The sequence below is a fragment of the Lissotriton helveticus genome, chromosome 2_1 (genome assembly GCF_964261635.1).
Source record: "Lissotriton helveticus chromosome 2_1, aLisHel1.1, whole genome shotgun sequence".
Taxonomy (NCBI): domain Eukaryota; kingdom Metazoa; phylum Chordata; class Amphibia; order Caudata; family Salamandridae; genus Lissotriton; species Lissotriton helveticus.
This window is the reverse complement of record NC_136059.1, coordinates 1,097,854,396-1,097,866,668: the sequence shown is the minus strand read 5'-3', so window position 1 is coordinate 1,097,866,668 and position 12,273 is coordinate 1,097,854,396. Positions and strand designations below refer to the sequence as shown.

At 48.8% G+C, this 12,273-nt stretch overlaps 1 protein-coding gene across 1 annotated transcript in view; it reads left to right on the top strand.

Annotated features, from left to right (window-relative positions):
• Positions 1–12,273, top strand: part of FREM1 (FRAS1 related extracellular matrix 1) — a 792,938-nt gene that overhangs the window by 676,507 nt on the left and 104,158 nt on the right. Inside the window, exon 29 of the mRNA XM_078675906.1 lies at positions 7,997–8,126. Coding sequence (XP_078532032.1) covers positions 7,997–8,126 — 130 coding nt within the window. The remainder of the gene's footprint in view (positions 1–7,996; positions 8,127–12,273) is intronic.

The following is a 12,273-nucleotide window of genomic DNA, read 5'->3' as shown; positions in this document are numbered from 1 at the left end:
ACGGCCAGGAAAACAGAGAGCCTGCAGCCCGTGTCAGCGCAGCACGTAAGGAGCGCGAAAAGGAATGCTCCACACGCTGTGCCTGAATGCTGCCAACGCGCGAGACTCAGCGCTGTTTCAAAGAAGTTACTGCCCGTGCCCTGACATCCTGATTAACATAGCGGAGGTATTGCCCGCCGACCCGTGTGTCCCCGGAGGGTGGCCCGACACCCGAGAGCCTGCAGGGATCCCGATGCGATGCTCAGAAAGAGAGCCTGCAGGGGTCCCGATGCGATGCTCAGAAAGAGCGCGAAAATCGACAGATGCTGAAAGCCGCCACTCACCCCAGTAAAGAAACTGCCTGCTAACACGAGGGGTCCTTGGAGGAAAGTGGGGAGGCAAGATAAGGCTGCAGCCAGCGGTCCGCCGAGAAGCCGGAGAGCGTGTGCCAGAGCGCCACCCCGTGTGCCTTCAAACGCTGCCTGCCTGCTGAAAGAAAGGCGCGTGTGCCAGAACGCTGCCACCACGTGTCCCCAGACGCGAGCGATCGGCTCTGCGTAGCGCCGGAGAACAGCGCCCGGCCCCAGACACGAGGCGAGGAGCGAGGGGCCAGAAACGAACAGGGTGAGTCCAAACCCCGCAACCTTCCTCGTGCGTTCAAACATAGATAGCAGCAGGTGCAAGGGAAGAACAAATGAGACATGATGTCCCGCGCGGCGGCCATTTTGGGGTCAGGCGCCAGCGTTTAAACCAATCCACGCACCCTTGATGGCGGCCATCTTAAGGTCAGGCGCCACTCATTTCCAAGGATTTTGCTGAAAGAAAAAGGCGGGCAACACGCATTTAAAGCAAAGAAAAGCCTCCTAACATAAAGAAAAGACCGTTGTGAGGCCAGCAACAATATAATAGAGCCTGGACGATTTTCCCATCCAGATATCCAGGGTCAGTCAGTTGCAGATGTCCGATACAAACCCTGATAGCTCGTCCGGAGGGAACGACATATCAGGCCCAGCAAGTACAGGAGGCCCAGCTCCTCCAGCTAACGTGCCCACAATGGCCAACAATCCCATTGGAGCCTCGTTCATGCGTCAACCAGAGATAGAATAAGGGAACAAGCACAAGTGACCGCAGGAAACACACAGCGGTGAAGACTAGAGGAAACCACAACATGCATTGGCAAACACAAGAGAACGAGCCCTGGTGAACGCAACAACCACGAACAAAGAATCAGACCGCCAACGGCTGAGTGGCGACCAAGCTAATCTCAAGAAATCAAGTCCGTCTACCTGAAGCTTGCGTACTACATCATCATGCCTGTGAGGAAAGACACGCACAAACCCAATCCCTGCATTGAAGTACCTCCTCCAGTGACACAAACCAGCGCTCACCGTTTAGGTCCTGAATGGTCAAAGTGGCTGGAGTCATTGGACGAATTCCTCGCAACGATCGGTGAGTGGAGGGATAGCAGACGTCGACTGCTACTGCTTCAGCTGGTGGGTCACGAGGGCCGATGTTTAATCAAAACATTTCTAGCAAAAGACACAGAGACATATAGGAGACTCAGAGAGACGCTGCTCACTCATTTTTACGCGAAGGAAGACGTGGATCATGCACGCATTGCTTTCAACGCAGCACGGCAGGAACCATTAGAACCCTTACCAAGCTTTATTACTCGACTGCAACGTCTAGTGACATGTTGCCACTTCGACACCTTCACAAATGAAGATGCAATCCGACTGCGGGTGATTGAAGGCTGTTCAAAACCCGACACCAAGCGCAAGATCATTCAAGGGCGGTTCTCGCTAAAAGAGATCATCAGGAGAGCTGAAATGGGAGAGCGGGTCACAGCGAGGGAAGCGCCCAAAGAATTCCATCAAGAAGCAGGAAACAAAAGGAGAAGAAAGGAGACATCCCCCATGTCCGCGAGGAAAGCTCAGGAGTCAAACAAGACCCGAGAGAGGGAGAGCGAAAGCGGACTAGAAGCAAGATACCGTGAGAGACAAAGTGACAGGGAAGCAGGAATCAAAAAGAGAAGAAAGGAGTCATTCCCCATGTCCACGAAGAAAGGCCAGGAGTCAAACAAGACCCGAGAGAGGGAGAGCGAAAGCGGACCAGAAGCAAGATACCATGAGAGACAAAGTGACAGGGAAGCAGGAATCAAAAAGAGAAGAAAGGAGACACTCCCCATGTCCACGAGGAAAGCCCAGGAGTCAAACAAGACCCGAGAGAGGGAGGGCGAAAGCGGACTAAGGACAATAGATAAGGGTGTACGAAAGACGGGGACAACCAGGAATCGTGACAACCGGTTTGACATAACGCCGAGAAGTCACTCACCACACTACTCTGGAGACATATCAAGCAGTGACACAGACCACACAGAGGAGGCCGAAGACAGTCTACTCAATGGTCTTAACGGAAATTACAAACACCGGCAAGGGGACAAGTCACGTCATATTCGGAAACCAACATACTACTCCAGAGAACCATCAAGCAGAAACACAGACTGCACAGAGGAGACCAACGACAGTCGACTCAACAATTATGAAGAAAGGACCAAACACCGGCGAGGGAATAAACCACGCCATCCCCAGAGACCGATACACACGTACACTAGAACAACTCAAGACACATACTACTCCAGAGAACCATCAAGCAGAGACACAGACTGCACAGAGGAGACCGACGACAGTCAACTCAACAATTATGAAGAAAGGACCAAACACCGGCGAGGGGATAAGCCACGTCATCCCCAGACAGAGAAGAGTCAAATACTCCAAGACCAAACCAAGGAAGCACATACGTGGCTAGCAAGCAGCCCCGCCATAGCAATAACTCAAAAGACACTTCAAAAGATGCACCCAGAGGAGCGTCCCCCCGACAGCGTCAACTCCAGGAGTGCGTCGTCGACCGACTCAGAAAGCATGTCTGGACGATCACTTAATCCAACAGAGCCCTGGTACCGACAACGGTCACGGTGTCCACCACTTGAAAATACAGTGGAAGCAAAGGCCGCCTTCTTTGTCCAAAGCAACACACCTCAGGCCAACAACCTGCTATGTCCGAACTCCCCACAAGACAACATGCCATGTCACCCCCAGGAACACCATGATGTGAAGAGCACACCGTCACCATTGAAGGGGTCAGCAAGGCTTACACAAAAAGGACACAGAAGAAGCACAGATGCAGGTGACTGTACCCGCTGGGCGGAAAAGGACCAACCAGTCATCATACCCAGAGGGGCCAACATGTGGGGGAAGAGAGGTCATCATCATCAGTCAGAAGAAAAACGTGCATCTGTGTTGTCTGAGATGCCCGTTCAAGGACAGGAGGACAGTGGTGTCCTCGACCGAATAATACAACGAGACATAGAAGTGCATGCAGGCGCTCGGAAGAAAACTAAAACAATGGACACACGTGCAGGCGATCAATTGCCGCTCAAACAAGAACTACAAAAGAATACGAACAGCCGACCTCTAGCGGAGCCATTGACAGCCGCATCACAGGAAGCGATACTCCCGTCAAAGCAGCCAGAAAGACACAATGAAGTGTCTCCAACAGGCTGCACCCTGCTGACATCTGAGAAACAGACCGAGCTTGAGCTTGCGATGGAGGTGTGTCTCTCAACTCAAACAGGCGGGTCACCGCCCTGTACAGCTGATCAAGATATCAGAGAAATTTCGGGAATCAATTTTGTTTGTTAAAAAGGGGGGAGATGTCATGTCGTGAGGCAGTCTAGTGGTTGAGGGGCGGAACAGGAATGGGAGGAACCAGGAACAGGAATGGGAGGGACAGGAGATCGAGGGGCAGTTAGGAAGAAAGCATGGATGAATAAAGATGTATGGAAACATACTCTCCGGCTCCTGTTATGATTGAGGGGAAGGCACGACACAGTGTGTTTGGAAAACTAGCTGAATAGTGTCAACTAAACAGGACACCGCCTGAAACCTCCTTCGCTATGGTGGTCTCGTGAAAAAGCCAACTGAATTTTCACAGCGATCGCGTGCCACAGTGGATTAGGGAACACTGAAAAATGTCAATAAAAGTACTCACGTCATTTGAGAGGTGAAGTCCAAGTTGGGCACGAGGCAGTAGGGTCAGCGGTGACAGGTACTCGACACTCCAGTAGATTGGCAACTCAGTAGCTTAAGTCTGAATGAGGCAGTAATTTGTTTATTATTTAGAAATAGTGAAGGCTGCTGCAATAATTTCAGCGGGCCCGGGGATAAATTAACAGCTGAGCTACAGGCATGGTTACAGCCCGGGTCGGTGTGAGGTGCCCGCAGCAGCGTTGTGATTAAACGTCGGCGCCATCATTCAATTTGCGGCACCACCAGCAAAACGGCCAGCAAAGAGGCGCGCCTTCCTCAAAACTCCCCGCCCGCTCCAGCAGCAGGATGTGACGTCCCCCGCGGCGCTGTAAAGTAGCACAACCTGAGAGAGCCTGGCATTCTAGTCATTGGTTCATGACGTCAGGCTGTCAGAGCCTCGTCGTGGAGGAATGATCACAGTAGTGCAGTTGAGTGAGTTGTGAGGCTGCCAGTAGTTCCTGACCTCACAGTTCACGCAGTGCACGACACTGGGGGCACGGCGCGCCATAGCTGCCGCATTTTGTGCTTTCAGAGTCACAATAGATATGCGTGACAATGCATTTTAGTGCAGTAATGCGGATTACCACACTGAAATGCACTCGTGTCGCGCCTGATGCGTGATACTTGACACGCCTGCAGGGACCAGTTTCGGGGCATTGCCCCTCATCAGCCAGGCTAGCCTGAATCCAGTGGCACAGTGAGCCCGGGACCGACGTCTGGGCATACTCAGCACACTCAGGGCGAGAAAGCAAAAATGCAGAGCAAATCAAACATTCACCCCAGTCAAGAGAACTGGGTTAAACCCATCATTCCTTCGCTCACTATGCCACCCCAGTTTAGACCTAACCATATGCAAATCAGTCTTGGGTCTGTTCATCATGGGAACAGTCCAGCCCAAATCCCAAGCCAGGTCCTCCCTGGACTGGAAACAAGAATCCAGGAACCGGTTTCGGGGCATCACCCCTCATCAGCCAGTCTAGCTTGAATCCAGTGGCACAGTGAGCCAGGGACCCACTTATGGGCATACTCGGCACACATAGGGCGACAAAGCAAAAGACACACAAATGATGGACGGAATGCAGAGTAAATCAAACATTCACCCCCAGTCAAGAGATCTGGGTTAAATCCATTGTTCTTTTGTTCACTATGCCACCCAAGTTTAGACCCAGCCATATGCAAATCAGTCTTCACCCTGTGCCTCATGGGAACAGTCCAGCTCGAACTGCCAAGCCAGGTCCTCCCTGGACTGGAAACAAGCATCCTGAGAAAATGCAAGCATTCCTTCTATCACCTTTTGCGTGTTTCATGTACAGCCCTAAGTGGCATGAGTATGCCCAGAAGTGAATCCCATGCTTGCTATGTCACTGGATTCAAGCTAACCTGGCTGATGAGTGCAAATACCCCGAAACCGGTCCGAGGATGCTTGTTTCCGGTTCAGGGAAGACCTGGCCTGGTAGTTCAGGTTGAACTGTTCCATAAGGAGCAAGGATAAGACTGATTTGCATATGACTTAATCTCAACTGAGGTGGCATGATAAGCAAAAAAGAGATGGGTTTGGATGCTACCCAGAGTGATCGCCAGTGGTTAAACAAATTGCAAGCATTCCTCCCATCACATTTTGTGTGTATTATGTACTGCTCTAAGTGGCATGGGTATGCCCAGACATGGGTCCCGTGCTCACTGTGTCACTGGATTCAAGCTAGTATGGCTGATGAGGGGCAATAGACCGAAACTAGTCCCAGGATGCTTGTTTTCCGTTCAGGGAGAACCTGCCTGGCAGTTCAGGTTGGACTGTTCTCATAAGGAGCAGGGTCAAGACTGATTGGCATATGGCTGGGTCTAAACTGATGTGGCATGGTGAGCAAAAGAACAACGGTTTGAGATGCCACCCCAAGCGATCACCAGTGGTTCGACAAATTGCAAAAATTCCTCCCATCACCTTTTGTGTGATTCATGTACTGCCCTTAGTGGCATGGGTATGCCCAGACGAGGTTCCCATGCTCACTGTGTCACTGGATTCAAGCTAGTATGGGTTGGGAGGGGTATTACACCGAAACCGGTCCCAACGTCACAGGCTTCAAGGCACTGTCTGAGTGGCAAACCACGTCGCTCAGACCAATCCTGGTGCTGCATAGCATATAGCATAGCATAGAATGAGAGCATGAAAGCAGCGCTGGGATTGTGTGGGGATTGGGGGGAATTGGGTGGAAGAAACCTAATTTTGCATGTCTGTTTGGCCGGCCTAAGACAGCCAGCCAAGCAGACATGTACATTTACAGTGGACCTGCCAGTCCTGCCTCCTATGCCCGGCTCGCCCCCTACCTTCACTGCAAGCCCTGGCTCAGTCAGTCAGCGGTCATTTTATTTTTCACTTGACACTGACTGACTGACCCGTAGGGCAATGCTCCTCCGCCACTACGGAGGAGCTGCCCCTGGCAGTCATGAGATCTGACCTGTGGAGTTCACTGAAGTGACAGAGGAGCAACCCGTTGGCTTAATTGACTAACAGAAGCAGATTGCTCTGTTGTTGATAGCAGAGGTATATGTAAGTATACATTCTGGTATAGTACTATAAGGCATGTACAAGGAAGCACTTGATTCACTGTACATATATGGTGGCCACTTATGCCGATCATGGATGAAAAGTACATAATAAAATTGAAAATGATAGGTAGATGAATCTCCAAAGAAATCATAGGAATATGTGTTTTAAAGGCTCATTTTAAGTTTGGTCGTCCAGCTGCCATCCTGCCTTTGTGGCAGATGCAGTGTCAGTGCCAAATCAATAGCAGCAGAGGAGCTGAGTGTAATAATGTCTGGGATTGGGGTGAACATTTTCCCTCCAGATCACCTCTCACATGCATGCCAAGTGATAAAATACCATGGCTGCAGGAATGCCAGACCAAGGCAGGAAGAGGACACCATTGTGTGTGCACTTCCTAGAACTGGACCCCCAGAGTAGAGGTCCATTTCTAGGTCCCACATAACAAAAGCCACACAAGCCCTAGTAGTCCTTGCATAGTGGACATTTGACCTTTTTTCTTTGCTAAACTGCCATAGTTTTACTGTGGATCTTGGAAAGAAAGGATGTAATTTTATGTGAACCGTGTATACCTTGGAGAAGTGTGGCTCACTGGTTAGAGCGGCAGACTCTGAAGCAGAGGTCAGGCCCGGGACCAGGGTTCAAGACCCGACGCGGCAGGATCTTGGGCTCAGTGTCCGCGGACTTGATAATTCTCGCCTAGGTGCCCACTCTAATCATGGGTCCCACTCTGCAACTCTGGGCAATAGCTGGCTTAATCTCCACAATGGCCCCAACAACGCTGGGATGCTTGGCCTCACCTTGGGGGTGCCCAGTAGTGGCACATCATATGGAAAGCCAGGATGGGTTCCACAGCGGTATGCGTACCAGTGCTTTGAGACCCCCCTGGGGGTGATATGTGTGCTATACAAATATATATATACCAAACCTTTCTCCCACCGGTAAAGTTACTGGTGGCTCTGCTATCTTTGCACCTCACAAACACATACTCAGAGACTAGGGAGCCCATTTTTAGGGGAGACTGGTTTCCTTTCTCCTCAAATGAAAGCCCTTAGACTACAAAGAGGCAAATACAACGATTGAGCCGTTCCTTAAAAAGAACAAACCAGTATACAATTATAGTGACTTTTAAGGGTATATAATGTGTTTATATAGTGGTGAAGATGATCATACTATGCAGAATACTCACCTGAGATATGGTGATTGAAGTTACAGTCAACTTAAAGCAAGTGAAATAACTTCTGATACACATTGCATAGCTCCTTACTATGTATTTGATAAAAATATTGGCACTCAATAAAGTGAAAATGGATTAGATGGGCCATAAGGAGGTCGAAAAATGTTTTGGGGCCATGTACTACTTCAGTATTGTGTCTTTTCTTCACAGCTTGGAATTAAAATGGTCCAAGGTTGAATTTCTGCAACATGACATTGAGGTGTGTGAAAACGTGGGTCAAGTGGCCTTGAAGATTGTCAGAACAGGGACTCCAAAGGACTCTGCCTTCATTGCAATAAAGGTAATGAGATATACAAAAACATTGTCATAACGTCATTCTAGGAATTGAGGCGCTGAGCGTTTTGTAAGCCGGGTATTTTGCTTGTAACTTTACTCTTGCATAGCGCACATTAGCGTCTGCCCCATCATTCATTTTTCCCCAAAACAGAAAGTGGTACAAGAAGAATGTTGAATATTGAGTATTAATTTTCTCTGAACAACTTTAGGCTCTACTCATGCAATCGCCTGCAGTTGACTCTTTGAAGGGCCAAGAGTTCTCACCTGCAACAAAAAACAACTAGACCTTCCTGTCCTTGTTCGACTTTTTATGTCAGATTCAGTTTTTTCCATGGTGGTGCGCTTTCATGAATTTTCTGACATGGTTTCTTTAATGGTTAGGAGACTGTAGAAGAGTTTCGGGTTGTAGCGACAATCGCCTGACACTCTTATTCCAGACTGAATGAATGGTTTCTCTAGACTTTGCAATTCAGAAGGTTGGTGGTTTTACTTGATCTTAAATAGCTTTTCTCTCTTTTTACTGGTTGACACTGTTGGTGCAATGTATCCTCTAATCCTGTTGGTGCCCCTGATTATTGAACATATTGACCTTGAGTGGCCTGTTCCGAGATGCGGGCTTCATGATGTTTATGATGTACTATTCAATTATAACCACCATCTTTAAGAAAATGAAACTGTACATATTCTTTTTTATTGTATTAACTTTGTTTTATAGATCATTTATTTGTTGTTCTGTGTTTGTGCTAACATGTCTAAGGAAGTGACGACATAGAGCCCTTATAAAGGCATCATCAATCAACGCTGACATCAGTTCCTTTTTTTTTTTTTGCAGTTTTTTATATAGCGCGAACTAGAACCGAACCGAATCAGTTATCAGAGCGCTCTACATAGCACCAGTTACATTACATGAGGACACATATTTTTTTAGGCACGGGGAGATTAAGTGATTTGCCCAGAATCACAGGGGGGTTTTGGCGTCGTTACCGAGACTCGAACCCAGATCCCCAGGTCCGAGGTCGGGCGCCTTAGCCGTTAGGCCAACCCCTCTCCTCCTCCTGGTTTGGAGACGTTGGCCATAAAGGCCATCTTCCTAGTGGAGTGTGCCTTTTGTTTGTTGAACAAAGATTCGCTAAACAGTAACATAGTTTGAACAAAAAGTTTGTAAAAAAAATAAAATACTCCCAAGTCACATGCTAATGCGGTGTGCTAACTCAATATAAAATGGGCCACACAGCGTATTTATGCCTACCACACAACTTGCTCTAGCAAGAAACTTTAACTTTATTTATTTATTTATTTATCCTTCCTTTCTGTGCTTTGGGATGTAGATCCAGAGCTCCGCTCCTAACTTTTAGTAAATGTTTTCTGAGTTATAAAAATGTGATTTGGCTGATAGAGTGCTAGTGAAAATGTCTACTCCACAGACCACAGGCTTAAACCTTGCAGTGATTGCAGGAAGCCGATTTCGGTCACTGAGCCACAGGATGTTTACTAGGGACTAGTTCAAGTTCAAGTTCAAGTTCGGGTATTTGTATAGCGCACTGCTCATCCAGAGGGTCTCAAGGCGCTTGGGGAAGGGGTTCATTGTTTGTCGAATAGCCAGGTTTTAAGTTCTTTTCTGAAGGAGATGTGGTTTTGAGTGAGACGGAGGTGAGTGGGGAGTGAGTTCCAGGTGTTGGCAGCAAGGAAGGAGAAGGATCTGCCACCCATGGTGGATATACGGATGCGCGGGACAGCGGCAAGGGCTTGATTGGATGATCTTAGTTGTCGGGTGGGTTTGTAGAAGGACAGTCGAGTGTTGAGGCTTTCGGGTCCTAGATTGTAAAGGGCCTTGTGTGCGTGGGTGAGAAGGCGGAATGTAATTCTTTTGTTGACGGGAAGCCAGTGGAGGTCTTTTAGGTGTCCGGTGATGTGGTCTTGGCGAGGAATGTCTAATATGAGTCTCGCTAACGCATTTTGGATGCGTTGTAGTTTTTTCTGTAGTTTTGCAGTGATTCCGGCGTATAGTGTGTTACCATAGTCCAGTCGACTCGTGACCAATGCGTGGGTGACAGTCTTTCTTGTCTCGAGGGGGATCCAGTGGAAGATCTTTTTGAGAATGCGAAGACTCTGCGGGGTATATTTACAAAGAAATGGTGCAGTGCAGCACTGCAAGCAATTTTGCAGGGCCGCACTGTACTCCGTCATTTAAAAAATCCATGGATGCACTGTATTTACAAGTATACAGTGCACTCCTGTGTTTTCCCTGCGCTGACGCTACAAAAAGCTGCCTAGCGCCAATGCAGACACCCTTGTGCCATGATGCAAGGGTGCCTGCAAAGCAGAGATGATTCCCTGTAACTCAGTCACCCTTGCACCATGGTGCAAGGGTGTCTGTGTTGCAGGGATGATTGCTTATGTGCAGCAAGGGACACCCTACTGCACATAAACAATCTTTAAGTGTGATGTGCTCTTTCTATGTGTGCTGCATTCTGCAGCACACATAGAGCAAAAAGTAGAAGAAATAAAAGTGTTTATCCTCGTTGCACCTCTCTAACACCTGCTATTCAGTGGTGTTAGATTTTGGTTCTGCCTCAGAGTTACACATCCTTGTAAATCTGGGGCAGCATCAAAAAACAATGGGTGCTGCGGTGGAACGCCCACAGCAACACCCATTGCACGCCTCTTTCCCTCAGATACCTGCGTGAAAGGGTACAATATTCACAAAGCGGCGTTAGGCCATGCAAAGTGACGTAACGCCACTCAAAGCGGCTTAACGCCACTTTGTTAATATGGAGCAGAGCATTACTCCACTGGAGTATTCTAAAAGGGACGCTCCGGTGGCGCAATGCCCTTATAAATATGCCCCAACTCTTGTAATAAAAGTTCTCTGATGCACTTGAAGACCATTAGAAAGTGGACAGATCCTGCCGCAAGCAGAAGATCTGCTCAAGCTCCAAGTCATGGGGCCACTCATGCGCAACTAACAGGTCCCTCTCAAAGTTGCTGTCCCCTGGAAAGTGGAAGATAAAGTTAAGCGAGACAAGCCTTGTCACAATCTCATAAAACTCCTGATTTATCGATATGCCATCATTCCCCAGTAAAGAAAAAAATTGTACAGTTGATACTCAATGTACCAACTTCACTTCCATCCTCTGATTCTGAACACTGCCCGAGGTTGATCCCAGCGCGCTCGTGTTCCAAGGGGCTGTCACCAACCCCACAGCAGATACAGTTTTCCAAGGAAGCCACGCTGCGGCTTTTTTGTATCACTCTGGCTCATTCTGGAGCACCTTCAGGCCCCATGGAATCACAGGGTCCTCAGTTGCACTTCTGCCTGTGAGTCCTGCCCTAGCGCTGCCTGATCCTGTTGTGACTTTACCAATGCCACCCCATGCCACCACTCCTGTACATCCTTGTCAGTTCAACATGCTCCAGTACCAGCTTCAGCTTCAGTGGTGCTTACCCCCGAATCTATGCCTAGCTTGAATCCAGAGTCGACTTCGACTTACGCCAGGCCTATGTCTTGTTATGGGATTAACAATGCCCAGCCCCTAACATTGAACAAACCCTAGCCTCTTGCCTGATGGCAGGACTTTGTATCCTTTAAGGCCCTGTTCGGATTGCATCTGTTCTATTAAAACTTGATTCCGACTCTGGTCAAAAGTGAAAACCCAGTTTATTTCCGCAGTACAACAGTACTGGGCAGAAGCATCCTCCCAGACTCAGCAAACTCGGGTTCAACATTTGGCGTCGGCCCGTGGATGTTGGTGCTGCGCGGTTGCGGTGGTAGCTAAATGAAGACTTTGGGCTACCAGCAGGCTTTTTCAGCTGTTGGTTCCCAGTGCTGCTAACAGAAGGCACGTCACCTGGCACTTGGAGTTCTCTTGGCTTGACTGAGCTCAGGAGGCAGATTCTCCTTGAGCAGGAAATGACAAGCATAGCCCCTCTCTACTCTAGCCACAAGGTGCAGCAGGTGCAGTCATCGTTGGTCCAGCCTCTTTTTTGCTGGTTCTTTGGTGCAGCAAGGTAGTCCTTCTTCAATCCTTCTTCCAAGTTGGTTGAGATCAGAGCTTTGGGTGTCAGGGGTGCACCCTTTATGCTCGGTAAGTGCCCTCTGGACAGGATGTGGTTGGTAGGCAATATGCAACTAGGTTCCGTCCCACCTGATA